This window comes from Priceomyces carsonii (genome assembly GCF_900007245.1).
Source record: "Priceomyces carsonii strain CBS4050 genome assembly, scaffold: Debaryomyces_carsonii_scaffold_1, whole genome shotgun sequence".
In the NCBI taxonomy this organism is placed as follows: Eukaryota; Fungi; Ascomycota; class Pichiomycetes; order Serinales; family Debaryomycetaceae; genus Priceomyces; species Priceomyces carsonii.
Window position 1 is genome coordinate 443,562 of NW_026946674.1, and position 26,789 is coordinate 470,350.

The 26,789-nt window shown below is 36.5% G+C and overlaps 16 protein-coding genes across 16 annotated transcripts in view; 4 read left to right on the forward strand and 12 right to left on the reverse strand.

Moving 5' to 3' along the window:
• Positions 1-513: 513 nt before the first annotated feature.
• Positions 514-2,781, reverse strand: FRE9 (Fre9p; the record flags this gene model as incomplete). Its single annotated transcript, XM_062952299.1, has 1 exon — positions 514-2,781. The coding sequence occupies one exon, from the start codon at positions 2,779-2,781 to the stop codon at positions 514-516; it is 2,268 nt and encodes a 755-aa protein (XP_062807092.1).
• A 766-nt stretch (positions 2,782-3,547) lies between these two features.
• PRCAT00000244001 (sulfiredoxin) lies at positions 3,548-3,946 on the forward strand (the record flags this gene model as incomplete). Its single annotated transcript, XM_062952310.1, has 1 exon — positions 3,548-3,946. The coding sequence occupies one exon, from the start codon at positions 3,548-3,550 to the stop codon at positions 3,944-3,946; it is 399 nt and encodes a 132-aa protein (XP_062807093.1).
• An 83-nt stretch (positions 3,947-4,029) lies between these two features.
• Positions 4,030-5,292, reverse strand: FTH1 (Fth1p; the record flags this gene model as incomplete). Its single annotated transcript, XM_062952321.1, has 1 exon — positions 4,030-5,292. The coding sequence occupies one exon, from the start codon at positions 5,290-5,292 to the stop codon at positions 4,030-4,032; it is 1,263 nt and encodes a 420-aa protein (XP_062807094.1).
• A 265-nt stretch (positions 5,293-5,557) lies between these two features.
• On the reverse strand, positions 5,558-7,249 carry CRK1 (cyclin-dependent serine/threonine protein kinase; the record flags this gene model as incomplete). The annotated part of the gene is made up of 1 exon (XM_062952332.1): positions 5,558-7,249. One exon carries the CDS (start codon positions 7,247-7,249, stop codon positions 5,558-5,560), a length of 1,692 nt encoding a protein of 563 aa, XP_062807095.1.
• Positions 7,250-7,475: 226 nt separating this feature from the next.
• Positions 7,476-9,152, reverse strand: ITR1 (myo-inositol transporter; the record flags this gene model as incomplete). The annotated part of the gene is made up of 1 exon (XM_062952344.1): positions 7,476-9,152. One exon carries the CDS (start codon positions 9,150-9,152, stop codon positions 7,476-7,478), a length of 1,677 nt encoding a protein of 558 aa, XP_062807096.1.
• A 936-nt stretch (positions 9,153-10,088) lies between these two features.
• On the reverse strand, positions 10,089-10,952 carry CYT1 (ubiquinol--cytochrome-c reductase catalytic subunit; the record flags this gene model as incomplete). Its single annotated transcript, XM_062952355.1, has 1 exon — positions 10,089-10,952. One exon carries the CDS (start codon positions 10,950-10,952, stop codon positions 10,089-10,091), a length of 864 nt encoding a protein of 287 aa, XP_062807097.1.
• A 544-nt stretch (positions 10,953-11,496) lies between these two features.
• On the reverse strand, positions 11,497-11,937 carry PRCAT00000249001 (uncharacterized protein; the record flags this gene model as incomplete). Its single annotated transcript, XM_062952366.1, has 1 exon — positions 11,497-11,937. The coding sequence occupies one exon, from the start codon at positions 11,935-11,937 to the stop codon at positions 11,497-11,499; it is 441 nt and encodes a 146-aa protein (XP_062807098.1).
• Positions 11,938-12,054: 117 nt separating this feature from the next.
• On the reverse strand, positions 12,055-13,929 carry ABP2 (Abp2p; the record flags this gene model as incomplete). The annotated part of the gene is made up of 1 exon (XM_062952377.1): positions 12,055-13,929. The coding sequence occupies one exon, from the start codon at positions 13,927-13,929 to the stop codon at positions 12,055-12,057; it is 1,875 nt and encodes a 624-aa protein (XP_062807099.1).
• Positions 13,930-14,250: 321 nt separating this feature from the next.
• Positions 14,251-15,237, reverse strand: CKA2 (casein kinase 2 catalytic subunit; the record flags this gene model as incomplete). Its single annotated transcript, XM_062952388.1, has 1 exon — positions 14,251-15,237. One exon carries the CDS (start codon positions 15,235-15,237, stop codon positions 14,251-14,253), a length of 987 nt encoding a protein of 328 aa, XP_062807100.1.
• A 190-nt stretch (positions 15,238-15,427) lies between these two features.
• PRCAT00000252001 (uncharacterized protein) lies at positions 15,428-16,315 on the forward strand (the record flags this gene model as incomplete). The annotated part of the gene is made up of 1 exon (XM_062952399.1): positions 15,428-16,315. The coding sequence occupies one exon, from the start codon at positions 15,428-15,430 to the stop codon at positions 16,313-16,315; it is 888 nt and encodes a 295-aa protein (XP_062807101.1).
• A 54-nt stretch (positions 16,316-16,369) lies between these two features.
• Positions 16,370-17,308, reverse strand: MRPL10 (mitochondrial 54S ribosomal protein uL15m; the record flags this gene model as incomplete). The annotated part of the gene is made up of 1 exon (XM_062952410.1): positions 16,370-17,308. The coding sequence occupies one exon, from the start codon at positions 17,306-17,308 to the stop codon at positions 16,370-16,372; it is 939 nt and encodes a 312-aa protein (XP_062807102.1).
• A 121-nt stretch (positions 17,309-17,429) lies between these two features.
• PRCAT00000254001 (uncharacterized protein) lies at positions 17,430-17,933 on the forward strand (the record flags this gene model as incomplete). The annotated part of the gene is made up of 1 exon (XM_062952421.1): positions 17,430-17,933. One exon carries the CDS (start codon positions 17,430-17,432, stop codon positions 17,931-17,933), a length of 504 nt encoding a protein of 167 aa, XP_062807103.1.
• Positions 17,934-18,087: 154 nt separating this feature from the next.
• Positions 18,088-18,883, reverse strand: RHO3 (Rho family GTPase; the record flags this gene model as incomplete). The annotated part of the gene is made up of 2 exons (XM_062952432.1): positions 18,088-18,722; positions 18,853-18,883. The coding sequence occupies 2 exons, from the start codon at positions 18,881-18,883 to the stop codon at positions 18,088-18,090; spliced, it is 666 nt and encodes a 221-aa protein (XP_062807104.1).
• A 266-nt stretch (positions 18,884-19,149) lies between these two features.
• Positions 19,150-20,016, reverse strand: PRCAT00000256001 (uncharacterized protein; the record flags this gene model as incomplete). The annotated part of the gene is made up of 1 exon (XM_062952443.1): positions 19,150-20,016. One exon carries the CDS (start codon positions 20,014-20,016, stop codon positions 19,150-19,152), a length of 867 nt encoding a protein of 288 aa, XP_062807105.1.
• A 505-nt stretch (positions 20,017-20,521) lies between these two features.
• PRCAT00000257001 (glucose N-acetyltransferase) lies at positions 20,522-21,901 on the reverse strand (the record flags this gene model as incomplete). Its single annotated transcript, XM_062952455.1, has 1 exon — positions 20,522-21,901. The coding sequence occupies one exon, from the start codon at positions 21,899-21,901 to the stop codon at positions 20,522-20,524; it is 1,380 nt and encodes a 459-aa protein (XP_062807106.1).
• Positions 21,902-22,186: 285 nt separating this feature from the next.
• Positions 22,187-26,789, forward strand: part of PRCAT00000258001 (uncharacterized protein) — a gene marked incomplete at both ends in the record, with an annotated part of 4,644 nt that continues 41 nt past the window's right edge. Inside the window, one exon of the mRNA XM_062952466.1 lies at positions 22,187-26,789. This exon is cut by the window's right edge and continues 41 nt beyond it. Within this exon, the coding sequence (XP_062807107.1) occupies positions 22,187-26,789 (4,603 nt within the window).

The following is a 26,789-nucleotide window of genomic DNA, read 5'->3' on the forward strand; positions in this document are numbered from 1 at the left end:
TGTTAGTTAGGGAAAATAATAAATTGTGATCTTTGCAATACCTTGGTACGCTGTTTTAACACATAAGAATATTAACTAGAATCATTCATTCATAGCTGCTCATTAAAACTTTAAGTTTTAATACTTATTATCCTGTTTATTTCAGCTAAGTGCATCTTTTTAAAATGCTATTCAATCGGAACTCTACACACTAAACACTGCAACTTTTAGAGCTATAGTGCATTGCTAACGAGTGCTTGAAGAATGTGAAGTTCGGCATTCACTTTAAAATTGTTAACTCTTTCCGACGAGTGTTTAAAATTAATTAGAAGGAGTAAATGAACCACTTCGCTAGTTAATGAGTCATGTTACTATCTCTTATTAATACAATTATATATATAATATCTCATAAGTTACTACGTAATGATTAGCCATAGATGATATATTATCGATATTAATAGTTAACACTCTAAGTTGTACATATGATTCAGATGCGCCTTATATTAAGATAATTTACTACAGATATTGTAAAGCTTATGCCCATACTTGTAGCTGTTCGAAGTAATCTATTCTTTTTCCTTTTGCAATGCCAACATTAGATACTACAGCAGCTCTGATGTCATCTACCATCGAAGGATGACCACAAGCTATAAAACAGGATGAGCCTTTTGATTCCATGATACCTTGTCTAATGAGATTGTTAATATCGGGTCTTCCATTTATAATTTTAATATGTGAAAGCTCGGATATTGTCGTAGACACAACTTGACCACAGGAAAACGCTTGGGATTTATTCACTGAAATATGATTTTGCGGTTTCTGATTCATCAAAGGGGTCATAGCATTTGCTTTTTGCTCGATCAACTGAGAAGATTTCTGCCCGAAACGAAGACCGAAATCATCAGCAAGAATAATCGAATCTGGGCGGGTCACATAAATAGTAGTTTCAATTCCCAGCCCTCTTAGTGACAATAACTCTTCGTAGAACCAATACAAAGAATTATAGTCCTTAACAACCCATATTAAGTCAATTGTCTTGTTAGACAAATCAACTTTCTTGGAGAGCCCGACCGCTTCTTCATATATCCCTGGAATACCATTTCCACCCGCAATAAATACTGCTTTATCATACCTTCCAGCGGGGCTCTTTTCCCCATATGATCCTTCTATGGCAACTCTGATTTGAGTTGCTTTTCCGGGAAACGTTTTTAAGTGCTGACGAAGAGTTGAAGTTATTCCTTCTTTGACTTTGACGTATAAAACTAACTTCCTATTATCATCAGCAGTTGTATAGGTGAATGGATGCGATTGCCAAAAACAAGTTGGGCCCAAAAAGTGAATAAATACATGGCCACCAGGGATACCTTCCCACTCCAGAGGGGTTGGTACAATGACTTTCAAGGTATCATCTGCTAACAAAAAAACATCCGCGTTTGGAAAACCAAACAGAAAAATCCTTGCCAAACGAATACATCTATCAAGTGCCCAAACGGCAGCCGCAACGTAATAAAACCATAAGCAATAAAGATTTTCGACATGTAGCCAAGACCCTATTATAAATACAGCTGCCAAAGCTATGTGGACAAACAAAAATAATTCATACCATTTTCTTCTGAGAACAAGTAATCCTTGAATCAAAATGACTATCCCAGTAAAAGTTGCAATGATTCCCCATATGAGGTAAGGCTCCTTCCTTTTCCATCTAGGTGCGGGAATGCAATAAGAATAACAAATTGAGTGTATGACTACTAAGCCAACCACTATGCGAGATATCCACCTATGAAGTGTGATGTAAGTTGCATAATTCCACTGGGTAATCCATTGTAAAAAATTATTTCTTCCGGCGAACAAAATTAATAAGGGTAGTAAAAAACTCGCTAAAATCCCTGATCTTACTGCAACATACCGTAAAAGAGCCCTCTCTTTGGTATCAAATATTGGGTCTCCTTCAACATAATGAATTTTCATTGATCCCAACACAAAAACAAGTAAAAGAAATATAGCAATTATTAAAGTCTCCTGTCTGCTCGGTACTAACATATCGAGGAAATATAAAAAAGGTTTCTCTTTCGTCTTAGCATGTCCAGTAGCAGGCAAGCTAATATGACGTCTATACCAATTAGTGACTGATCCATTTAATGTCCTCGTTACTTTGGGAAATAAATTTACAGTCCAATTACTAATGGAAGCAATGGTAAACACAAAAATCCAATATAACACCAAAATTGCTCCATAATATACTGATCTGTCATAATTACCAAGAAATTGATCATATGCCTCCTTAAATAATAGTATATTTGAATCTTCAAGTTTTAAAGGACGATCTGTGAAAGCTAACCTCTCACTTTCAGTAAGGTCCATCGGTTGTGAGAAATTTATATAATAATCATGAGCTTTGTGGAATATATCTCTTGTCACACTGATATTAAAATCATTCTTACAGATTTCGAGAAATGATTCTATGTCGTCTTTATACCCAACCAAATAACATTGGGAAACAGTTGCCATTGCATTAAAGTTCTTACACGAACAGGCAACGTCATAAATTTCGTTCCCGCAAAATTCAGATGCTCTTGACACCAGATTACAGCTAAAGAAAGCAGTTTTAGCTTTGTATAGATGAAATGGGGCGCCATTCACTGCTTTTTCGGGAGTGAACCCAAGTAGTATAAATGCCAAAACGCTAACTCCTAAAGTACTCCTCACTTTCTTGATTCTTCCCTTCCTTGGCCATACAGGCGCTAGCAGAATCATTAAACAGATACTTAAGAAAATAGCTACCTTTATGGCTAAGTGATACATTTTTCTCTTATCTGATCAATCTGATTATGACACCAAGCACAGCAGGAGCCAGCAATCGAAAAAAAAATTAAAACTTGTCTAAGATGAGTGAAACTGATCGAAATGTATACCAATATCACCAGCCGCTGTTAAATAAATATTTGTTTTTATATCTATCTTTCCTTTCAGCTAATTATAAATACATTTCTCGGTATTTGATGCTCTGCTTTTTAAGTCTGATTTGTATTGGAAACCAAGACTTGATAAAGTTTGTCACAGTCGCAGTCCTGACAAATAGGTGACTCGTATATGCTCCTCGTGCTTTATTGATTAACAATAACTACTAAGATCAATGCAAAAAAAAAAAACAATTACTTACGCCGAACTCGGATTTTCTGTTGCCAAGAGATGATTTGGATCTCTCGTCGTTAAGCTGATTTTCTAGATAACTACAAAGTGAGTACACGACCCATTTTAATTAAGCTTTTAAAACAATGCTATTAGAGGGTAGCGAAGTCACACAGTGTAAATCTTTAGTATACTACCGTGATGCTTTATTGAAGTAGAAATTATCTGACATGAAAACCAGCACCCGGTTTATGACCAGTGATCAGGTATAATAATGTATATAGTTCATAATCTGTAATTTGCTTGCTTTGTATGTCACATTGTGCGAAGTCCAGATTTATGGCTTACAAACTTTCTATTCGCTTGCTGAACGTTATAAAGGCACTAGAAGAAGGATCGTAGAGGGAGATCAGAACTGCAGCTAGGAAGCAGTTAGAAAATGTCCCTCCAGTCTTCACAACTCAAAGTGGAATATGTTCCATTGAGTCAAATAAGAAGACCTATTCCTCCGGTTTTAGACTATCAGAAGATAGACGCTATGGTCTCGACATTGAAGGGACAACCTCAAGCATCAGCAACATGTGCCTTAGGTGAGATTGAATCAGGAGAGCTACCACCAATAGACGTATTTAAAGTGAAGGAATCTGGAAAGGTTTATTACTTCGCATTTGGAGGTTGCCACAGATTTCAAGCTTATGATAAATTGAGATCTGAGAGTGACAAAGATATAATGGTGAAAAGTAGAATATTACCCGCTACAAGGAAGACCCTAAAGATTTACTTAGGAGCATCTGTGGATGAAATGTTTGAGGATATAGATCAAGAAAAGAATAATTGAATCAATAGGCATCATTAGGAGTCGTAAACATTTGAAGTATTTATTTTTATATAATAATATTTAGTTCCCAATAAATTATTGGTTTAAGCATTTAAAGGTGTTTCTGAATCAATAGAATCAGCACTTTCCCTGCCATTAGATGATGCAAGTGGCTGATAATTCTTGTTTCTTTTATTAATTCTTGATTGTTGCCATTTAAGCGGTACTAAGGGTAAGTATCCATTTCGTTCCTCATAGATCAAAGATCTGAATACAATAATAATAATGATCCAGTATATGTTATAGCTAATTACGCTGCCATAAGTAGCTGAGTTTGTCCAACCAAAAATAGCTGTTACCATCATCCAAAATGCTCCATCGTCTTGTAGCTCACCGTTGCAACAGTTCACATGCCATACACTCTTACTAATGTCGTATGAACCTGGACCATGTCCAGTTTCAGAAACATCTAAGCCACCGCATAAATTTATAAACCTCTGTAGCTCAAAATGCCATATTCCTTTTGAGAATAGTCCAGCAGCAACCACATATAAAAATCCAGTTGATGATATTAAGAACCATTGTAAAGAAAGACTATTTCCCGAGCGATACAATAATAATCCAATTGAACAGCCGGTTATTATAGCGAGCACCAAGGAGTTAATTATGGCCCAAATAGACGTATTTTCGTTAAGTCCGATACCACCTATAAATACAATTGCTTCCATACCTTCCCTTAGGGTCGTAACAAATGGTAATATGAACATAGAGTACTTCTCGCTCCATTGAGAGAACCTTGATCCGAGCTCCGCTCTCTCACGATATCCTGCATGATGCTTAAGAGCCTTATTAAGGTAGTCAGACCTTTCTATGAGTGTAACTAGTTTTGACTTCCATTTTTCTTGCATTTTGTGCACCCTCAATATTTTGACCCCCATTACAGATATAATGATGCTTGCAACAATAGAAAATGTTCCTTCCCAATAATGTTCTGCTGATGACCATAAGTCATTTCCTAACCAATAAAACACAAAGAGTATTATTGAACCTATGAAAAGGCACGCTACCAAACCTAAAAGGCCACCAATCCATACCTGCAATTTCAAGAACGTATATACGTCTGCTCGCAACTCCTCGTCCATGCTCAGTATTGATGCACTGGATGAACCTTCCTCAGGTCTTCTATGCTCACCTGAATGACTATTCTCTTCGACATTGCGAGAATTTGTTTTCTCTTTAGTATTACTAAAGCTTTGATGAAGAAATGCTAGTAAAACTGAGACAATAATAGCCAGTTCCAAGGTCTCTCTCAAAACAATTAAGAACACTTGGATAGAGAAAATGTTCTCTATTGAAAAGTCTACCATATTTGCTAAGGTCTAATCAAAAGGAAAAAAACTATTTTTTCATGCCAAGTCTCGAGTAATCGAGTCTAACTTAACTGTTTTTATCTGATCCATCAGTTAAGAAATCGGTCAGGCACGAAACCTGTATATACTGTACAGGAACCGGTTTCGGGCTGCTGACAAATTTATATAGAGTAAAAAGGGGTGTGAAGCCACCTTAATAAAAGCCAAGAGCCGTAGACCGAAAGGCAAGTTGTATATTTGGTAATGTCCATACTAACATAGACTAGCTATTCTTCCCTGAATTGCTTAAAAAAGAATTTAGGTTGTCAGATTCTTCAACGTCTTCATCAAAGTCTGTAAGATCACTTTCACCCATGTTTTCCATTTGTTTCGTTCTCTTTGTAACATTATCCTTTAGCGGGTCTGAAGAGATCGATGATGCCGATGGTGCAAAACGCCTATGCCTGGAAGATGACATGAAAATAGAAGGTGCCTTACCAACAGAAATCAGGCTCTTTTGTGGTTCAACTTGACATCCTTTGTTTTGGATTGAGGATTCGGCTTTTTTGCCAGAATTAGGCTCTCTAGTAGAGCTGGGTTTATCAGCTCTGGAATATACCTCTGGATCACGATTTGGGGATCGATCTCTTAGATTCAGATATGATGTAATAGTCTCACGTTTTGATTCATGAGGCTCGCGATGTGATCTATAGTTGGAATACCTTCCTCTTTCACCAGAAAGACGCAGCGATTTTTCCGAGTGATATAAGGGTACGTACCTATCAATGTGGGAATCATCGTATGGATCTTTTGCTTTATTTGCTGACGCTTTTTCTCGTTGCTGAAGTCCATGTGATGGACCTTTGGGCAACTGATGTATCTGTACTTTCTCTTTCAATTTTTTGAACTTATCTTTATCAATTTCATGACTCTCTTCAAATTTCGGAAGCTCTTGAGGTTCTAAAGGTAAAGGATTGTTCAGAAAGAAGCTGTGAAGCAATGCGTCCAGTGCATTTAGCCGCTTGTAAGGATCGAGTGTCAATAACCCACTTAATAAATTTATTCCATCGGGTGGCATTATACCTTTAAACCGTTCTTCTAGGGACCTTTTACATGTGAGCCCTATATTAAAATCCAGCTTGTTCGGTAAAGTAGATGCGTGAACCCAAATATTGGGAGGACCAACTAAGTTGAAAACAAGCTGCGCTTGGTGTGAATCAGTTTGGCCAACTAGGATAGGTTTACAAGTAAAAAGCTCCGCGAAAACGCAGCCAACTCCCCACATATCGACAGCAGTAGTGTACTTCCTTTCTCCCAATAATAACTCAGGTGGTCTATACCATCTTGTTACTACTAAACCCGTGTATGCTCTCTCGCCACCTCCAGGCCCCATTCCCAACCTTGGAATAGACCCATGATACATTCTAGCTAAACCAAAATCTCCAATTTTGAGAACCCCACTGAAATCAATAAGAATATTTGCTGCCTTGATATCCCTGTGTAAAACATGCTGTTTGTGAATATATTCTATGCCATGTAATAATTGCACCATAAAGCATTTTATTTGAGCTAGCTGCAATTCTATTCGTGGGTTCTCCAATAACCCAACAAGGTCAGATGCCATGTAAGGTGAAACTGTATAAAAACAGCCTCTTTGATGAATTAAGTCATGTGAGTTGGATACTTTTGGCTCTTCATAAACCATGTCTATTATTTTTAAAATGTTCTTATGATGCAAATGCTTTAATATTGTGATTTCACGCATTGCAGTTATCGGGAATCCCTCCTTCGCAGAGTGGTTGAGTAGTTGTTTTAATGCAACATCTTCGTCATTCTTTACGTTCTTAGCTCTTTGGACTACACCAAATGTTCCTTGGCCAAGTTTCTTTAATATTTTATAGCTTTTTAAGCTGTTCATGACATGAAACTTATTAATAGGTTGCAATTTAGACTCATGTAGTACCGTGTCCTCCATGCTTGTTCTCTTTTCCTTTCCCGTTCCTCATACACGAGCTTGATAAGCTTCAAACAGAGATGATAAATTCCAATTTAAAAAATCATTAAGACACGACTTACTTGCAACTCCAACTTAACTCACAGAGTTTATATTAATTATATAAGCTGATATGATACAAAATTTTAAAAAGAAAAAATGACCTATGCGGAATAGAAGACTTATGATATGAATTAAAAGTGATGACTCAAGGTCCAGCAATCTCAGAAGAAAATTTCGAAATTTTTTTCCTTTCCTTGGATAACTTAGACGCAGCCTTAACATTGAATCCCTCAGACAAGAAGTTGGTGGTTTCCTCCAACTCTAATCCAGCAACTTCAGGAAGAAGGAAGTATACGAAAAGAAAGGAAACAAAACATAGGCCCGCGAAGAGAGAGAACGTACCCGTTGGTGTTATATTTTCTAACATGGTCAAAAAAGTAGATGCAATGACCAAAGAGCCAGACCAATTCGTGGCCGTTGCAAACATCCCTCCGACAGCTCTAACATTGACATCAGAAAATAACTCAACCCCAGTCCATGCAGCAGTACCAATGCCTGTAGCATAACTTGCGACGTAGCATACCATGCTCATAATGACAACAATTCCCCAGCCGGTGATTCCATGGGTATTGACTTCAACATCATTCGAACTGAACTTTATATCCAAGAAATGAAATGCAATGGCACAAATTATCATTGAAATACACATTCCAGGCATGCCAAATAACAATATTCTTCTTCTTCCTACCTTATCAATGATGCATAAAGCTATCCCAGTAAAAACAAAATTAGTAGCAGCTATTATAATTGAGACTGCAGTTGCATTGTCAAATCCACATGTTTCAAATATAGTTGCACTAAAATACATAAGTGAATTGAAACCTGTAAATTGTTGAATACCCTGTAATCCACATGCCAATATGAGGGCTCTAAAGTTTGCTTTATTTGTATGAAGTAGTTTGATAGAATTCCATGCTTGTTGGAAGGGGCCACTTCCGGGAACTTTCGAATTCGATGATATCATTTCCTGGACAGTGGCATTCACAAATGACTCAGGGGCATTATTATGAGTTTCTCTGATGACCTCTTTAGCTTTAATGAAATTTCCAGCCATTATATAATACCTTGGAGTATCTGGTAAAAACCAAAATAATCCGAATTGAATTACAGGTGGCACCATACAGAGCCCAACAGAGACTCTCCATCCATGCTTCATATTAGTCAAAGCCCAATTAATTAAATAAGCAACTAACTGTCCACCAGTGATAAACATACCATTCGTAACAATTAATCTGCCTCTATATTTAGATGGCGCTAGTTCACTTAACATCAAAGGAGCGATCAATGACGCAATTCCAACTCCTAGTCCCAAAATGAACCGTCCACTAATCATGGTCCAGACAGTTTTTGCTGCTATCTGAATTATCGAACCGACAATAAAAATCAAGTTAGACCCCAATAATACCTTACGACGACCAAATAAATTAGCAAATACTCCACCTACGAAAGCACCTATCAAGGCACCTAAGGAGGTAGCTGACGTTATGAATTCCTTTTCACCAGAGGTCAAGATCTTATTGCTCAAATCGGTCCCAATATTGACTAACGCAGATGAGATATAACCAGTATCATATCCGAACATAAAACCAGATATTGACGACGCCAAAGTTAGTATGATCACCATTTTAGATGGCCGCTCATTCTGTGACTCATCTAGAGGGTTCTGACCATACAGATCCGCACTTGAAGGTTTGATGTACGTTGCCATAGAACTCGATTCGTGTACTAAAGCACTTGTGGATGAGGAACTATTTAGCTCAGAATTCAGGCTCTCGGCCTCACTTAGCACGCGTGCATCATCCAAGTTCTTTGTTGTTCCCATTTATCTAATTTACAAACGTTTGTTTCTAGTTAGTGAGTTAAAACAGTTAAGTGACACCAAGCTATTAAATAAATTTGTATAGTATTCCTTTATGCGACGAAAAAGGAAATATTAAGTAAGATGCAATAGGCTTTCAACCAAAGTTAGACTTTTAATATTTGAAGCTGCAAGTATGACTTCAAAAGTAAAATGTTTGGATAACAAAAACTTCCTGAAAGTTCGACTAATATATATTCAGATGAAAATAATCCAGAAGCGCGATACTTTCCTATCCTTGAATGTTCAATGACTCCTAACAAAGCGATAGAGAATATAGTGGCTCACTTCCTTATTTATTTCTTTCAAGATTTCCAAGAAGTTCTCTTTGTTTTCTCTATTATATTTCGCCGAACTTTAAAGTGCCTTCGGCCCCTTATCCAATAGGAATCTCGGATTCACCAGCAATTCTATTTGTGTCTCACATCTCGCCGAGACTATCTCACACGAGAGTCGTCAACTATGTCGTTCATGGGAAAAATATTTTACTGCATACAACCTATCTTTCATATTCACAATGTATACATACAGGTAACTAATCGGCCATTATTGATTGGCTTTGAGAACTCACAGATACAACCTATTTAGCACTATGAATCCAAGAACATTGCTAGGAGCAAACAAAAAAAAAAGAAATAAAATAATAGCTACGAAATTTACAGTTATTATTCGAACTATAAACAAATTCATTTTATTTAATGACAAATATCTATTGAATGTATTTTGAAATTTGTGATAATTAGAGGATCGCACGTTGAGATAGGACACAAGCCAAGTTATGTAAAGATGATGAAATATGCGTCTTAGCAGGCGAGCCCCCTTGATCTCGTTCGTAATCATGACAAAGGTACTTTTCTTATATAGCAGCAACGGCACAAAGCCACTTAACCTGAGGGCTGCTCATTTCTTTGGTGGGTTAAAAGTGATCTTTCTGTTCTTGATTGGTTGCCACTTGAATCTCTTGACCCACACAGACAACAAATATAAGGAAGAAAGAACAATCAAAGCCTTCAAACCCCACTTCTTTCTCTCGTCATGCTCAGGCTCAGAAGTCCAATTCAAAAAGGTGGTTACATCTTTAGCCATTTGAGAGGTCGTTGCAGGAGTACCATCTTCGTACTCAACCAAATCGTCGAACAAGACACGAGCCATAGCAATTGAACCACCTGGGAAATATGGGTTATAGTTACCACCATCTGGTAAAACAACACCTGCTGGTGGTTCTTCTGGGTAGCCAGTCAATATAGAAAAGACATAATCACAACCACCATGTCTTGCTTTAACGATTAAAGACAAGTCTGGGGGTAAAGCTCCTTGGTTGGCAGCTCTGGCAGCCTCCTCATTAGGATACGGGCCAGGAATGTAATCAGCCAATTTACCTGGTCTCTTTCTTGGATTACCTGCATCATCCGGCTCGTCATCGTATTCCAATTCTTCAGCAAATGCCTTGGCTTCCGAAGTAGTATGAGAGACAGCGACCAAGTTTCTCCAAGCAATTCTATCCAAGGAGTGACAAGCAGCACAAACCTCCCTGTATACTTGAAATCCTCTTCTAATTGAAGCATGATCGAACGTCTCTAACATACCATTGTGGGACCATCCGTAAGCCGGTGGATGTAACCCATGTTCTGCTGCAGTCATGGCACTAGCAGTAACAGAGTCTTTGTATAACAAGTAAGATGCTGTCAAACCAGTTACACCCACAGTTCCTGCAATCAACTTTTGAATTAAAGGATTAGCTGCTTTGGAAGATGTCTTAAACATTGTAATAATATGCTGCTGAATTGTTTTATATCAACTTTCTTTCCCTGACTTAATGAAAAGCTTAAATTCGATATCACAATAGACTTTTAGCTTTTATTAATAAAATTACTCCCAACCTATTATAATTTCAATGGTGTATAGTTACGATGAATAATCACAAAACGTATTGATGTTTCTCAGTGAAAAAAAAATATAAGGGTGCTTTAATTGGCCAAAATATTATCAACAATACACTACTTTAGGTCATGTGAATTTATTGAGACAAAAGGTGCTCAACGTACCCTTGTGACAGCACTAAACATGAATAGATGACAGCATAAGCCAACTAGGGCAACATATCTGAAAAGTTCAAAACACATTATAAACATTGGCTCTCTAAATGTTCTTTGAAATATAATTTTTCATCTCCAAATTCCTTAATCAAAGAGTTCAGATTACTTTGAACATTCTTAGATTCGATATTATATGATGAGTTGTGAAGTTTACGATTACAGAGTGTTTATCGTGCATTCATAAGTATGCTTGTATTGTGATATTAGAAGCTCTACCATTTTTCTTCTGGATTGGCTTTGTAGTCTAAATAATCTTGCCAGTTAAACATGCTGATTTCGGTCTCGTTCTCGATACCCAAATCCCACAAGCTGGTCTTATCACCTGGTATGGTTTTACTCACAATGACCCAGTTATCGTCATGGTCAAAGTTGATGACGAGATTCATTGATTTGGTTCCATGCGCTTTGGTGTATATTTTAAGTGTGTCATAGTTGACATTTCGGCATGGACGTAGCTTCCCGTCAGTTTCAATGATCTTTGATACTTCTTCTAGTAACTGCTTCGGCGTAGTGTCTTTTAAGTCCACTGAATTTAAGATATGATTTCTTATATTTCTGTACGGGAATGATTTGATGATCCGGATAGTTAAAACTGCGTCCGTAGCTGGCCTAACATGCGATGTCAACGGCTCCTCTGAATCTATTTGATCCATGTCGACCCAAGAATAGAATAAATACTCGTAAACTTTGTCGATATGAACAGAGAATAGCTCTACGTTATAAATTAATTAATTTGGAGTCGTGTAGTCATAATTATTTAAATAGTGGAATTAGATGCAAAACCTATTATCAATTCTTTCAAAAAAATCGCCAAAATTGTAAAGTTTATCGTGTCCTGAAAGCTGTAAATAAAGCTGCTTATGAACACCATCAAATATGGAAGATTCATCGCTATCATCAGAAGAGTACTGAATATGCGAGTCATTGTCTTCTCTTATGATTGATTTATTAGGAATCTGCTGAATGAACGATAATAAGAGTTCTGTTGATATATCAGCTGAAGTAATATCTGTCATCTCTTTTATCATTTCGGAGCACGTCAAGTCACTGTAAATGCATAGATGCTGCTTAAAGCGAAGAAACATATCTGCATCAACATTGTAATTCGTGCAATGTTTTATAAAAGAAGTTTCCAAAAGCTTTTTCAATTCCGAAGTTGACCTTTCGATGTTGAGCCGCCTAGAATGGTAATCTAATTTGTGATTTACTTCGATAAGATAATCGAATATTCCCAAACATTTTATGATATTATCTTTGCTTCCAGGGTCGAGTTCATGTCTATGCTTTTTCAAGTGATCTTCGATCGAATTAAGATATCCGTTGAGCTCCTTGAATTTAGACACTTCCTTAAGATCTTTGATTCCCACTTTCAATATACTTATAAGCACTGCATCAACACTTATGAGGCTCTGAAATTTCTCGTCCAAATTCTCCAACTGAAGCTCTTTTGACGGTAAATATTGTATCCCAATCTCCTCAAGATTATTTCTGATAGTGTTTGAAAGACTTTTGAGTTCAGGGAAATCCTTGTAGGTTAATTGAGGTTTAATAACGACTCGATATGTCTCGCATGTATCTAATCGTGCAATTACATCGTTTAGTTGCTCTTGAACAAACAGAAATAAGTCAAAAAATTGTTCAAAATCTCCTGAATTAGAATTGAAAGACTCATCAAACAACAGCATACATTGATTAAGGTGGTTCTTTAATGGTGCAATAAAGTTCTCAAAAAATATCGAGTTTTCATTGATTTGCTGGGTCAATGAAGTAATTTGGTTGAGAAACATTGCTCCCTTCAATTCGTAAGATCTTTTCATATCGACTGCAGAAGTCAAGAGCTCAATTAGAGCATCGAACTTCTCTGTCTTACCTTCTGCCAACATTTCCTTATGTTTTTGATCTCCCTCAAAAAAATAAAACCACTCAACAAGAAATGTAACCACACATGTCTCATCGGGAACAAGGCTTAAAAAATCATCTGCCTCTACGAGGCGTGGTATTCCTATGGACTCAGTGTAAGCAAAGACATTTGTTAAGTTTTGGAATTTTTTAAGCAGGATCTCAAAATGACCGGGCAAATAGTAATCCAAAATATACGATAAATAAAGATCAGGTCGGTTGATTTCGATTGACCAATCTTTATTCAAATTTGAGATCTTCGTATCTTTTCTGTTTATGATTTGATTGACCCAATTCATTAAAATTGTCTTTATCTGGGAATAAGACGAGTTATTATAAAGTGGCATGGCATTGGACGTCGAGTATATAAAGATTGTCCACACCAAGCCAAGTATTAATTTAACATTTCCTTCGTAGATATTTTCGCCATTGACATTTAAAATATTGATATTTAAAATCAATCTACAAAATTTAAGGAAATCATTTAGATTCTCAACCATTTGTATCCTGAATTTGGGCTTTTCATAGACTGACGTTAATAAGTACCTCTTCTCATTTCCATGCTCATTGGGTGATTCTAAAATAACTTGGTTGATTAGCTTTACAAGCACTAGGCCATCTTTGAGATCAATGGATATATCTTTAACAGCGTCGTATCTGAGCTTGCTATTGATCCACCTTGTCATTGTTCTTTTTTGTTGTTCAACCCACTCTGGGATATTGTCAGAACAGTTTTTAACAGCCATCTTGGTGCTGGTCACCTTGAGTAAAGATCAGTCCTTAAGACGAAGACAGACTTGAATACCTGGATAACAAGTCAAGCTGTGTGTTTTTGAATAAGGATGTGTGTGATTTTTCTAACTATTCTTCTTTATTGTGAAATATATTTCAAACACGTTTAAAACAGTGTTATCGCGTCGCAAAAATATATCTCGGATACATGTATTAAAAAGGAAAGTGCGATATATAGAACAATTCGATATCTAAATACAATAAATGAAGGCTGTATACTCAAAACATAAATACGTTTTAGATAAGGCTACTATTAATTACTAGTCGTATTTAATCTATAACTTGAAGAAAGGATGCTCTAATGCTTCTTTAGCTGTAGGACGCAACTGATGATCATAAGTCAACAATTTATCAATAAGATCAATTACTTCATCGTTTGCCAAATGTTCATTATCTGAAGATATAAAATAGCTCCAAGGCTTTTTAGGATAATTTCCAAGAACTCCATCATAATCATCACTTAGTTTTATGCCATATTTGTTAGCGTATTTCATCAATTCTTCGGTACCACGAATCTTTGCGATTTGAACAAGTTGATCTGTATTCGATGCACCTCTGAAGAATGGTTCTTTTTTAAACACTATTGCAGCAAGCATACAACCCACAGACCATAAATCTAACAGGTAGTCATACAGCTGTAAGTTTATAAGTAATTCGGGACCTTTATGATATCTGGATGCGACTCTAACATTGTAGTCCATTCCCATGTGGTAAAATTCGGCCAAACCCCAGTCAATCAAGCGAAGCCTCTTACTTATTGGATCAATCATTACATTCTGAGGCTTAACATCCCTATGAATTATACCCATCGAATGTGAAAAATCTAAAGCAATTAATAATTCTGTGAAATAATACTGAATATCTGAAATAGTAAACTTAGGATACAAGATTCGAAAGTCAACATTATTAATCTTTTCAAATATAAGAGCAGGAATTTTACTTTGATCATCCCTGACTATGTCCAATAATGCGACGACGTTCGGTCCCCCCGTCAAGTTCTTCAAAATTTTAACTTCTCTATAAATCTTCTTCATCTTAACAGGCTTCAAAACTTTTATGACACACGGCTCATCGTTTAAAATGTTCACTCCTTGGAATACTTCAGAGTATTTGCCTCTTCCAATCTTGTTAATTATCTCATATCTCTTTATGTCGCCCCATTCTATTTTGTGGTTTTCATAATCCCAATATTCTGATGGCTTTTTACTGTTCACATCAGCATAGACCCTTGCTACAGAATATACTCTGGTATTTACACTCATAGCCCCCCTTATTGATATGAATTCGTGGAAGGCGTATTGATTTCTGCCCGCCCCCTTACAAGGTTTATATGCTCAAACGATCAGTCTCAAAAATCTCATCGCGATAAAAATGAACACTCATTCATGATTGTGTAATAACGTACGATAAATTCTTGAGACTTCTATCTAAAATTGATATCATGGTTGTGATATGAACAAAGTTACAACCGTAATCCTCAAAGATGAAACAAATGATGTGGTAGAGGATGTGCAACTATGGCTGCTGGTCTATCTCCCGAAAGATGTAAGTGCTTTATCATCAAACTATTACCCTATGCCAAACAACGCAATAGATTATCGTTTGTTTCCAATCTATTTAATAAAGTATAAACCATTCACCGTATTCTCTAATGAAGATAGAACTACAGAATATTTCAAAAATAAATTGATAAAGTCTTCATTATCCAATGATAGTGTGGGTGTAATATACAAGGGTAATTCTTCAGAGCAGTATTTGGTGTTCTATGTCGATTTCAATGAACAGCTGATAAAATGCTTGATAGTGGAGTTTGATTTATTTAAAAAATTGAGAATGATTGATACATTTTTAGAAAGTAGTGGTGCTCTAGACATGGTGAATAGCTCTGTGTTTTTGGATCTCATCATACTGGCAAGTTCGACGTCAAAAATGAATGATAACACGTCTATTTTTGATAAAGTTTTATCACGAAAGAAAATAAAGCCCAATCCTTTCCTCGTTAATAATTCTAAACCCTCATCATCACTATCAGCTTCGGTATTAACAACGAAGGATCAAATTGCTCATACTATCAATAAGATGATATCGTCAGGCTTGAGACTACGAGGGTTATCCAATAATGTAACACAATCCGCTAATGAAAAGTTAACAATCAAAGAAGTTCATCAAATAACATACAAGTCAGCTTTGTTTGCGATAAGGAAATTTAACTTTGATGGTAGTACAAAACAGAAACAGTCTGTGAAGGTGAAGGTGAACGACATTCAAGAAATCGTTGAAAAGCTTTTACAAGTTTTTATAGACATTGAGGAGCCTCCTGAAACATGCTCCAATCTTTGACATAGCTAGTTGTAAAACTTACATTAGCGGTGTTATATACAAGATTTAAAAATACTAAAGCATATCTATAGGAATAACTCTGGTGCTTGAAAATTCCTTATAAGTTCTTGATGATGCATTCTCCAACAGTCTTTCTAATTCGCTTTTACGGGTGGTTCTGCTTATTTTATTTGCTTTTCCCAAATAATCTAATAAAATAGATCTATCTTTCAACAAGTAACCTCTTTTCTCGGGGTCTGAATAGTACTCAACATCTCTTCTATGAGTTGGTCTGGCAGATAAAGGCAAGTATCCCTTTTTCAAGTAGAAATAATTTGGATCTATATGTGCCTTTAAACCTAATTTGGTAAAGTATTTTGCAGTAAACTTGTAGCCGCTCCTTTCAATCGATAAAATAGCTCCAATTGATGCCTTTGATGATTCTATATTCAAGGGAACGGTGTATATGTCCTTTCCGTTTCCCAAGATCTTGACTCCATCCTTGACAGATCCACTTATGATCCCGCAGTCCTTCATGACCTTCATTGTTAAATTTCCACCTTCTTCTAGTGGTATCCTCCCGGCGTTCCAAAAGTCTTGAATTCTATCCAAATTAACTCCGGCATAAATTCTCTTATGGGCCCTTTTAAAGCCAATAATCGGAAATCTTTTATAAAAAGGTGTTTGGCCACCTTCAAACCATCTGGGAACACTTCCTCTAGCCTTCTGTCCCTTCTGACCTCTACCAGAGGTCTTACCTTTTCCGGAGGCAGGACCTCTTCCTAATCTTTTATATCCAACAACAGAGCCATCGTTTGGTTTTAAAGATGCAAGATGGGATAAAGAACGAAACACATCGAGCTTGAAATTAACAGAGAACGTATTAGATCTCACTAGACTAGACAAGTAAAACATTTTCTCTTGTTTTTGTTTCGTAAACTTTCTAATTAAAGCATCCGTTCCAAGGTGAAAAATATTACCATAACTCGACTTAAGTAAGTTGATTGCCTGCATGTAAGATGAAAAATGAACTTAATATATGGATGAGATTTTATAGAGTTCACATCCGACTCACTCACTTATAACTACATAATCACATAGACGAGTTGAAGCGAATACAATTTAGCTTGGAAATATGACAAAAGACTCATCTCATGAAGACGATGACGAATTAAGGCAAATATGGAATCTGTTTAAAGAAGCGCCGGAAAATATACAGGAAAGAAGACAAAAGATCACCCAATTGATACATGAGAACAATATCTCTTCGTTTCCCGATAGCCTTTCTGTTTTTTCTGCTCTTGACGAGCTCATAGGCTGTTTTTCTTTAGGGGGGCAATTGAAAAGCTACTATAGGTATGGATCATACGATAATTGTGCAAGGCAAAGGGAAAAGTTTTGGTTCGCTGTCAAAAATGGAGCACTTTACCAGCTGGATACAGATGTCGGAAAGCTAAGTGAAGCTGAAATAAATAAAAGAAAAAAAATTCAAGATTTTTATAAAAGAAGATTAATAGAAGATAAAGCAAAAGGTAGTTCGGAAGATGTTTGGGACATAAGGCAAACGTTGTTAAATCGACCCTTTAATGGTCATCAAGAATCACAGGGCAAGCATTCACCCTCGAGCCTGACCTCCTGAATCCGCTTATCACTTGTACATATAATTAATGATTAATTGAATATTATCAATTTGCTCCACCAAAAAAAATTAATTTGATATTACTTCTTTTCTCTCGATGTATGTCCGATCTACTAGTCATGGTTTCAATCTACAATGACAATTTATATTAAATTTACATAATAACGCACGCCCTTTTCTCGGGTTCGTTATCATTGGCACCCTTTGGTTTAGCGTTCAACGCACATCTGGCTGCTTCTGAAAATGCTTCGTTGACTCCTCTATTTTTCTTAGCAGAGCATTCTAAATATCTTAATGCACCTACCTTTTTAGCAACCGCTAATCCTTCTTCATAACTGATGAGCTTCTTTTGGTGGTGATATGGATCTGATGAATGTGAATAAGGATTCGTTGATTCATCTTCATTGTTTTCAAGATCATTTTGAGCATTATTTCTCAAATCACATTTCAATGCTACTAAAACCAACTTCACACCTTCACAATGATCAGCGATTTCCCCGACCCATTTCGATTGGACATTTTCCAAGGAGTCGGGAGAATCCACCGAAAAACATAACATGATACAATGGGTGTCTGAATATGAAAGTGACCTAAGTCTGTCAAATTCTTCCTGTCCAGCAGTATCCCACAAGGACAACTGTACTGATTGGCCATCAATGAATATATCATGCACATAGTTCTCAAATACTGTTGGCTCGTATACTTGAGGAAAATACCCCCTAGTGAAAACGTTTAATAAGGAGGTTTTACCACATGCACCATCACCTAATATCACAATTTTACGTTGGACTAAAACTGTTAGTATCCAGAATATTATTTTCTAAATGAAGTCCTCTCGAAGACACACAGAAATAAACGAGAAACGATATATCGTAAATATTCCCTCAGCTAATTGAAAAGTCTATTATCTCTAACTTACTTGTCTTCTGACTACTACCACAAATCGGCATTTCAGGATATGTTGGCAAAATGATTCTATCTTGTATTTAACAAAATCATTATGCACAGCAATATCTATATGTTTATGCTAGTAAACATGATAATTTCTACAGGTAGTGTTTCAACCAATAAAGCATAACTACAATAAACACCACTAGACATTATAAGTAGACAAATGCATCACTAAATAAACTATTTTCTTTTAAGTAATTTCTTATGAGACTATCTAATTCCATGATCTTAGGGCTATTCTTACAAGATTACCTAAGACAGGATATTAATTTTGAGAATCGTTATCAATCAAATCTTCCAAATACATGGATGGGATCATTCTTCTATCGGCTCTAGCTCCTCTAGATGGCGAGCGTGGGCCATCGTAAGACTCGCCTCTTTCATCTTTTTCGTCCTTCTGGACGTTGTCTCTCGCAGAATTGCTTACCGAATAATCACTATTATTGACTTCTTTGTTGATGTATAAGTTAGGCAAAATCTGCGAATGCCAGTTCGAAGCAGCCGGAGGATTGCTGAAGTTTGTCACGGAGCCTCCAAGTATAGATTGCGAGGTATTGGACTTGTTTCTTTTATGTTGCATCACTTCCTCAGTTGGTGATATAAACATCTTGGTTAAATCATGTTTTGAAGTTGCTCCCACTTCAGAAGAATAAACTCCTGAGTCTCCAACCTGTGAATCACTAGTATTGCTTCCACCAAAACCCATTAAAAGGGAGCGATTCCGGTGGTGAGACAAAAGAGGTAATTTAGTAACTGATTGCTGGTAGTCATTAAAATTCATTGACGTCGACGGGGTTACTGTACTGCCTCCATACGCATAACTGTTGTTATTTTGGTATTTCTCGTACAACTTTTTCTCATCAGCTAATGTCTTCTTTGCAAGTTTCGAAGCCCACAATGATTTAATCAAATGATATAGCACGAAGCCCAACAATATGGCACCTACGATGCAACCAACAGCAATGAAAACTGTTCCACTCGGGTTATGCTCTCTTATTATGTAAGGATTATTGTCATTTGGTGGTACAGAGATAGCAGGAGTAGTATAACTATCTTCATTGGTCAAAGTTGGCATATCATCTCGCTTAAATGCTTCTGCGCGAGCGACAGTGGTGGTCACGAATTCCAGCATCTTTACACTAAGTATCGTGCTGTTATATCTCTCTGATCTATGCTCAGTTATATGAACGTTTACAAGCACAGCCAAGGTTTTCTTGTATGGTTCATAAAAGATCAAAACATTCAAAAATTATGAAACACAAAAGCAATTTATTTTTAGGAAATTTCCTGATTCGTATTGGAGACATTGCCTCAGGCTAGGCGAAAAGTTCCCACAGTTTTCAACGAAGGTCTGCCCGCCGGTTAACGTTTTAAGAGCAGTATATAGCAGACAGTTCAAAATTTTGACACCAGAGTACTTAATGAACCCACCATATGCAATTTCATCCTTTTCTTAATTTTTCTTTAATTTTTTACTAAAAATTACCTACATCTGCAAAATACACGAAATTTAGTTATCGTAAACGTTCACTTCAACGAGGATCTATTAAATTATACCTACATATTTAAGAATACTCAAAAAAAAAAAAAAATCAAAGCTGTCAGGTTAGTACGATAGACTATAATAACTTGCTTCATTATACCACCCAATAGAGTTGCATCGTTTTAGAAAATTCCTCTCTTATCCAATTCCATATCTGTACACTTGCACAGTCGTCAGTGAGACGAGGCTTCCATTCAGATGGATACGATCTTTTATACTCTTCTTCATTAAATGAGCTATCAAAGCAGTAAATTTTGAAAATATTATAGTGGTCATAATTATCCTCGAATTCCCATGGCTTTGGTATCGGAGCATCTGAAAAATGAACCGACCTGATTTTAGATAAGGTTTTTAAAGGATACCAGTTATCATTCGTTTTTCTCTTTGAATATGGTAAATATTGAGGTTCTGCAATAAATCTTGCATGCCAGAACTCTCTGAACTCACCTGTGAGAACACCATAGTTTTTGTGCGGAAGAATACCCACTTTGAAATCAGAATGCTGCTTAAACTTATCATCAATGAAACGGTTCATTATTTCCATATCAAAATCAGACACTTTACGTAGCTTGGACCTATTAGTGAGCAGCCACAGAAGGGGGTTATAAATGTATTTTTTTATTTGCTTAAAGGTCTCTTTAGATGGTGATAAAACCATCACATGATTTGCGAAGAAGTGATCTCTGTTTTTGAATTTCTGATCTTCAGAAAATAAAGAGGGTAGAAACTGCCATATATTCTTATCTCCATTGTTTTCAATATCAGATATGAGTTTCCCAATTTTCAAGTTATATCTTTTCTCATTTGGGACTTCGACTTTCTTCGACCGCTTATGCTCTTCTTTGGTGAGCCAATACGCATGAGGTAAAATGAGATCAAACTCATTCGGTAGTTTAAAAAGCTCGTCAAAATTCCCAGGTAAATTTCTTAACAGATCGCCGGTATTGGAATCAGCCATATCAACATTTACAAACATTGAATCGGAATCAAAGTAAATAATTCTATCAAATTCATCTTGATTGAAAACATGAAATTTAGTAAAGGATTTGGCCCAGTCAGTACTTGACGACTTTGAAACTGCGAGGACCTCAACTGGCTTCAAAGTAATATCATATTGCGCCGAAATGTCTCTCAACCGGTTGAATTTGGCAATATCTTCGAACTCTAAATTTTTATCAAACAAAACAACAAGGCTTTTAGCTATGGTCTCTGATTTTCTCAACGTTATACAATTTATCAAAGCTAAATTTAAGTATTGGTAGTTCGTAGAATACTGAATGTATGCGAAATTATTATTGGAACTTATGTCAACGTTAAAATGTTGGATAACTTCGTTGGGAACTACCCGAAGATGGTTTTTCAAGTTCTCAACTTCTGAAAATTCAAAAACAAAATTAATCAAAATAAAATATAACCCAATGAAAATGGAAACTGTATACTCCCAGTTTTTGAAGTTTAATTTCCAGTTTTTCATATTGTTATCGAAGCCCTAAAGATCCTGAACAGAAACGCTGGATTATTTCAATTCCGTGATAGGAGACCTGAGAATAATTTGAAGGCAATAAGACCGGGCAATACAAAAGATTCACCAGCTTCGGGGTTCAACGTCAACTCAAAGTTGAAGTGATAGCTCGGACCATTAAATTAAAATATCATGTCTAACAAAAAATTAATATGCAGTACGTAAGAAGTCGCTCACAAATGAATATCATTGAGGTGAACTAGAGATTTGAAGATGAACTACAGGAGATTTGTCAGGATGTCTGGGGACCCTTACACGTACTTTTCTGACGAAATCATAAGCCAGTTCCACGGAGCTGGCTCTCAAAGCTTGATACTGATACTAGAAGCACTCGATCAATCGACAGAGGAAATGGATGAGGTGACCTGCCAGATTTTCACAGAGCTACTCTTGGTCTCTATAGAGGGTCATATAGTAGTTGATGATATTGTGAAGTTTCTTTCAGTAACTATAAAAGATGAGTCTATGGCTACAATATTTTGCCAAGTCCTAGATGTGTTTCCAATGTCTGACGAGCTCCAAAGTTTACTTGTTGTTTTATACAACAAACAAAACATCATTAAGCCAATCACATTTGCAAAATATTTGAAACCAGAAACACTCCTGAAACTGAAAATAGTGCCTGGTGAATCACTTACTAGGCAATTGAATACACACAAACGAGATGAATTCTACACCCAAAAAAAGTACAACTTATTGCATGAAGAAAGTGAAGGCTATTCTAAATATATCATCGAGCTTTATAATGTTTTCAAGGATTACGATACTCGATTCAAAGTTGATTATGCAATAGAAATTATTGAGAAGTTAATTGGCCACTATTCTCTTGATCCTAATCGCTGTTTAGATATTCTATTGGAGATTTATAGCAACCATTTTGTTGGGAATTATCCTTTTGCGTTGGCATTATTAAAAAAATCACAATGGTGGCCAGATGTGGAAAGTAATTGTTTTACTTCAATTGATCAGTTGTCCACTGGAGGGAACGAATCTGCTGCAAAGATAATTGGTCTAAGACTATTGAAGTATCCTAATGCTAAAGACTTACCAGAAACTTTTAAAATTTTAACTGCTTGTTTGATAAAAGAAGGCTTCGTGAGTTTTGGATCTATCTATAAATATTTGAGGCCAAATGATGAGGAAATGCGCAGCCTCGAAGAAGAGCATAAAAAAAGATTAGAAGAGGAAGTATTAAAGGCTAACGCGAGCGCGTTAGCACTTGCGGCACCATTAAAGGAAGAAGAGGAGAAAGAGTCAAATTCAATGGGAAGTAATGAATCTACTCGAAGCAAGGTTGAAACTAAGAAATCGATCGAGGAGAAGTTACGGTTTAATTTCAAATACCAAATGTTGCGCGTCTTTCTTGGAAATGGACTCTATTGGCCGTCAATATACATATTAACTGATTATCCATTCTTGGCTAAGATTGATCCTGAAATCTACGAATTGTTAAACCGTTTACTAAATGAAATGATAACACCCTTATATGACTCAATATGTGATTTCGACGAGGATGAACTATATTCTTTACAAAGCCCAAAAAAGGTCGCATACACAAGACCACTAAATAATGTATCTTATGAACCATTCCCATGCTCTGAAATTTTAAGTTTCAAACCGACAGTCAAAAGTCATAGTCAAAAAAAGTTTATTTATTTTTATAAATCCTGGGGCGACCAGCTTCCTAAGATCAAAACATGTCAGGATCTTTTCCGCGAATCCAAAGAAATCCTCAAATTTATTGACGTTAATTTATCCAAAGATTTGGAACTTTTCACTAAAATTTGCGAGATCAGTGTTTGGGATTTATCTAAAGACGGTTCTGACATAGAGGAGAGAAAGAAAACTTGGTTCGACTTCTTCAGAAATTTCATTTTTCCCTCTATTTCCCTCATTGAAGAAAATTCTTTAGCTGTTGGAAATGCTTTTTCAATATTATCATTTTATTCTCTCGAAGAAAGGTTTAATTTATACGGCGAGTTATATCAAGTTCTATCTAAAAATAATCCTTATATAAAGATAGCATATGGCAGGGCCGAAAAGTCGACCAAAGATATTCTAAAGAGGCTATCAAAAGAAAACATTCATCCGATGATGAGAAGATTGGCCAAAATTAGTTTTTCAAATCCATTGCCTTGCCTAATTACCATATTACAACAGATCGAAAGCTACGACAACTTAATCTCTTTGGTAGTCGAAACTGCTCGATACTTTAATAGCTATGGTTGGGATGTATTGTCATTAGCGATAATGATGCGGTTAACAGCATCAGGAAGATCAAACACGCAGGATGATGGATTGAACGAACGGCAATGGATTCAATCATTGGCGTCCTTCATCGGGAAGATTTGTCAGCGGTATCCCAACGCAATTGATTTAAGCACATTACTAAAATTTTTAGTTAAGTCATTTCATGCCCAAGACAGTCTAGGATTGACCGTTTTAGGAGAAATTTTGAAGTCAATGTGTGGAATTAGATCAATTACTAATTTAACCCTAAGACAAGTTGACATGATAAATTGTGGTCAGTCGCTCGAGAAGCTTGTCTACCGAACAATAGAAGATATGAGAAACGAAAGACAAAAATCGGGTTATGTATTGATGCATACGCTCTTAGAATTAGACGTTATTAACGAGCTAATAGTTTTGCTATGTCAATTGAACGATACAATTTTGTTCGAATTGGATGCAACACATTTGAAGGCGTTGGCTAACAAGAATGATGATTTGAATGCCTTACTTCACTTGTTGATCACGGCAGTCAATTTCTTTTCCGATAATGATAAGCTTTCCCGTTCGTTGTTACCCATATCAGACTTGTGCTGTAAATATGGTGTTCCGTTACAATGGGCGTTCGAGTTATGGCGGCCAATACTAAGTAAATTGATTTCGAATGACTGTGAGGGTACATGGTTGCCTGAATTGGAGAGTGTTATAGAAGAGTCACGCGCAGTTATCCCTCTTGAATTTCAGAATTATATCACACCTGGTCTATTTGTCACGTTTTGGCAACTATCTTTACATGATATCAATTTTTCACAGGAAATATATGATAATGAAATGGAAAAGCTAGAAACAAGCATAAATACCTTAAAAGACACTTTATCTTTAAGCAAAAGAGACAAAGATATCAAAAGGTCATCTATTGAGAAAATCAAAAGAGACTTGAGCTCGAATGAGAATTTCATTAAAGAATTGCCGAAAAATATGTCAGAGCATTCCTCTTATAATGATCTGGTATCATATCGATTAAAGAGAGAGTCATCTCACTGGTTTACAGCAGAAAATCCAAAGTTGAAAATGCAAGCCTTTTTACAGCTTTGTGTCTTACCGCGTGCGATTCATTCATCTTTCGATGCAGCTTTCTCAGCGAAGTTTTTATTTAAAGTTCAGGAATTGGGTGCGCTTAATTATTCTATAATAGCTTTACTAGATGAATTGATAAAAAGCAAGATACTTTTCGGTAGTTTGTTTACCCTGAGTTCAACCGAAGCAGAAAACTTGGGATTATTTTTTTCGGGTATTTTGGGTACATTGTTCTATTGGACAACACCTGCCAAGTTTGCTCAAATAAATTCAAATTTAAGGGATAAGGATGGTGAATCCATCGAATTCAATTCTTTTCGCAAAATTTTATTCGACTATCATTCAATAATTTTGGAGGACATTGGACAAGCATTAGAAGTGAATGAATACATGTCTCGTAGGAATGCCATAACTTTTTTGAAAAATTTGTTAGGAGTCTATCCCAATGTCGAGGATCATTGCGAAAAAATTGTCCAACTAATTGGAACAATTGCATCTCATGATGAACGAGAAGATTTAAAATTGTCTTCTTATGCTCTAATTGGCCATGTAAAATCAAGATCTAAGGAATGGATTCATTTATGGGATTTTATTGAACTTTCCGATGAAGAAAAAGAATCGCATATTCGTAAAAGGAACGAGTTGAAGGAGAATAGGGAACAAGAAGCTTTGAAGGAGAAGAAAGAAAAAGAATTCCAAGAAAAGCAAAAAGCTGGAAGGGAGAGTTTAGATAAAAGTAACGTTGGAATTAGTTATGATGATAAAAATCCTGTCAGCTCTCGAACCAACGTTAGGAACGCTGCATCTCATAAGGAACGATTTGATTATTACTCTAAATATGGCGAGGCAAAAGATAATGGGCAAAAGAAAGGGAGCCCTATAAATAATTCGGACACTAAGGAAAAGAGTAGTGCTGAAGAAGGACAAAAAGTCATGGACGCCGAGGCCGAGACAGCTAAAGAGACTCCACCTAAAACTGTTGATTTGAAAGCTAGAATACAAGAGGCAAAAAATGAGCTCAAGAGGAAGTCTAATATCAATTCTAATGAGACCACTTTAGTTGAACATAATGATCAAGAGCAAACGAAGTCAGAAAAAAGTTCTATAAGAGGATCGCCCCTTCCTCCACAGCAACCTGAGAAAGATGACTTTGTCATTTCCAAAGGTCGGACCCCATTACCTTCACAGCTGGTAAGTGCCCGCAAGGAGATTTCTGGTGAGCAGAGACAGAAGGATCCTAGGAATCATCTCGAGAATAGTACAAGGTTTGGTTCTCAGAGATCTGGCAACGCTATGAGCAAGGCACAAACGAGCCGCCCTCCGGTACCTCCACCTCCAATCGGTTCTAGAGGTTCTCACAGATCTCCAGTCCCACCTCCCCCACCACCTCCTGTAAACCTGAAACAACATCAAAGACGAGAAGGATATAATGGAAATGGTGCACGAAATACAGATCATGACAGAGGCTCGAGAACTAACTCGAGATACGAAAACAAACGAAAATCTGATAGTTACGGCTCAAGTTATAGTGATA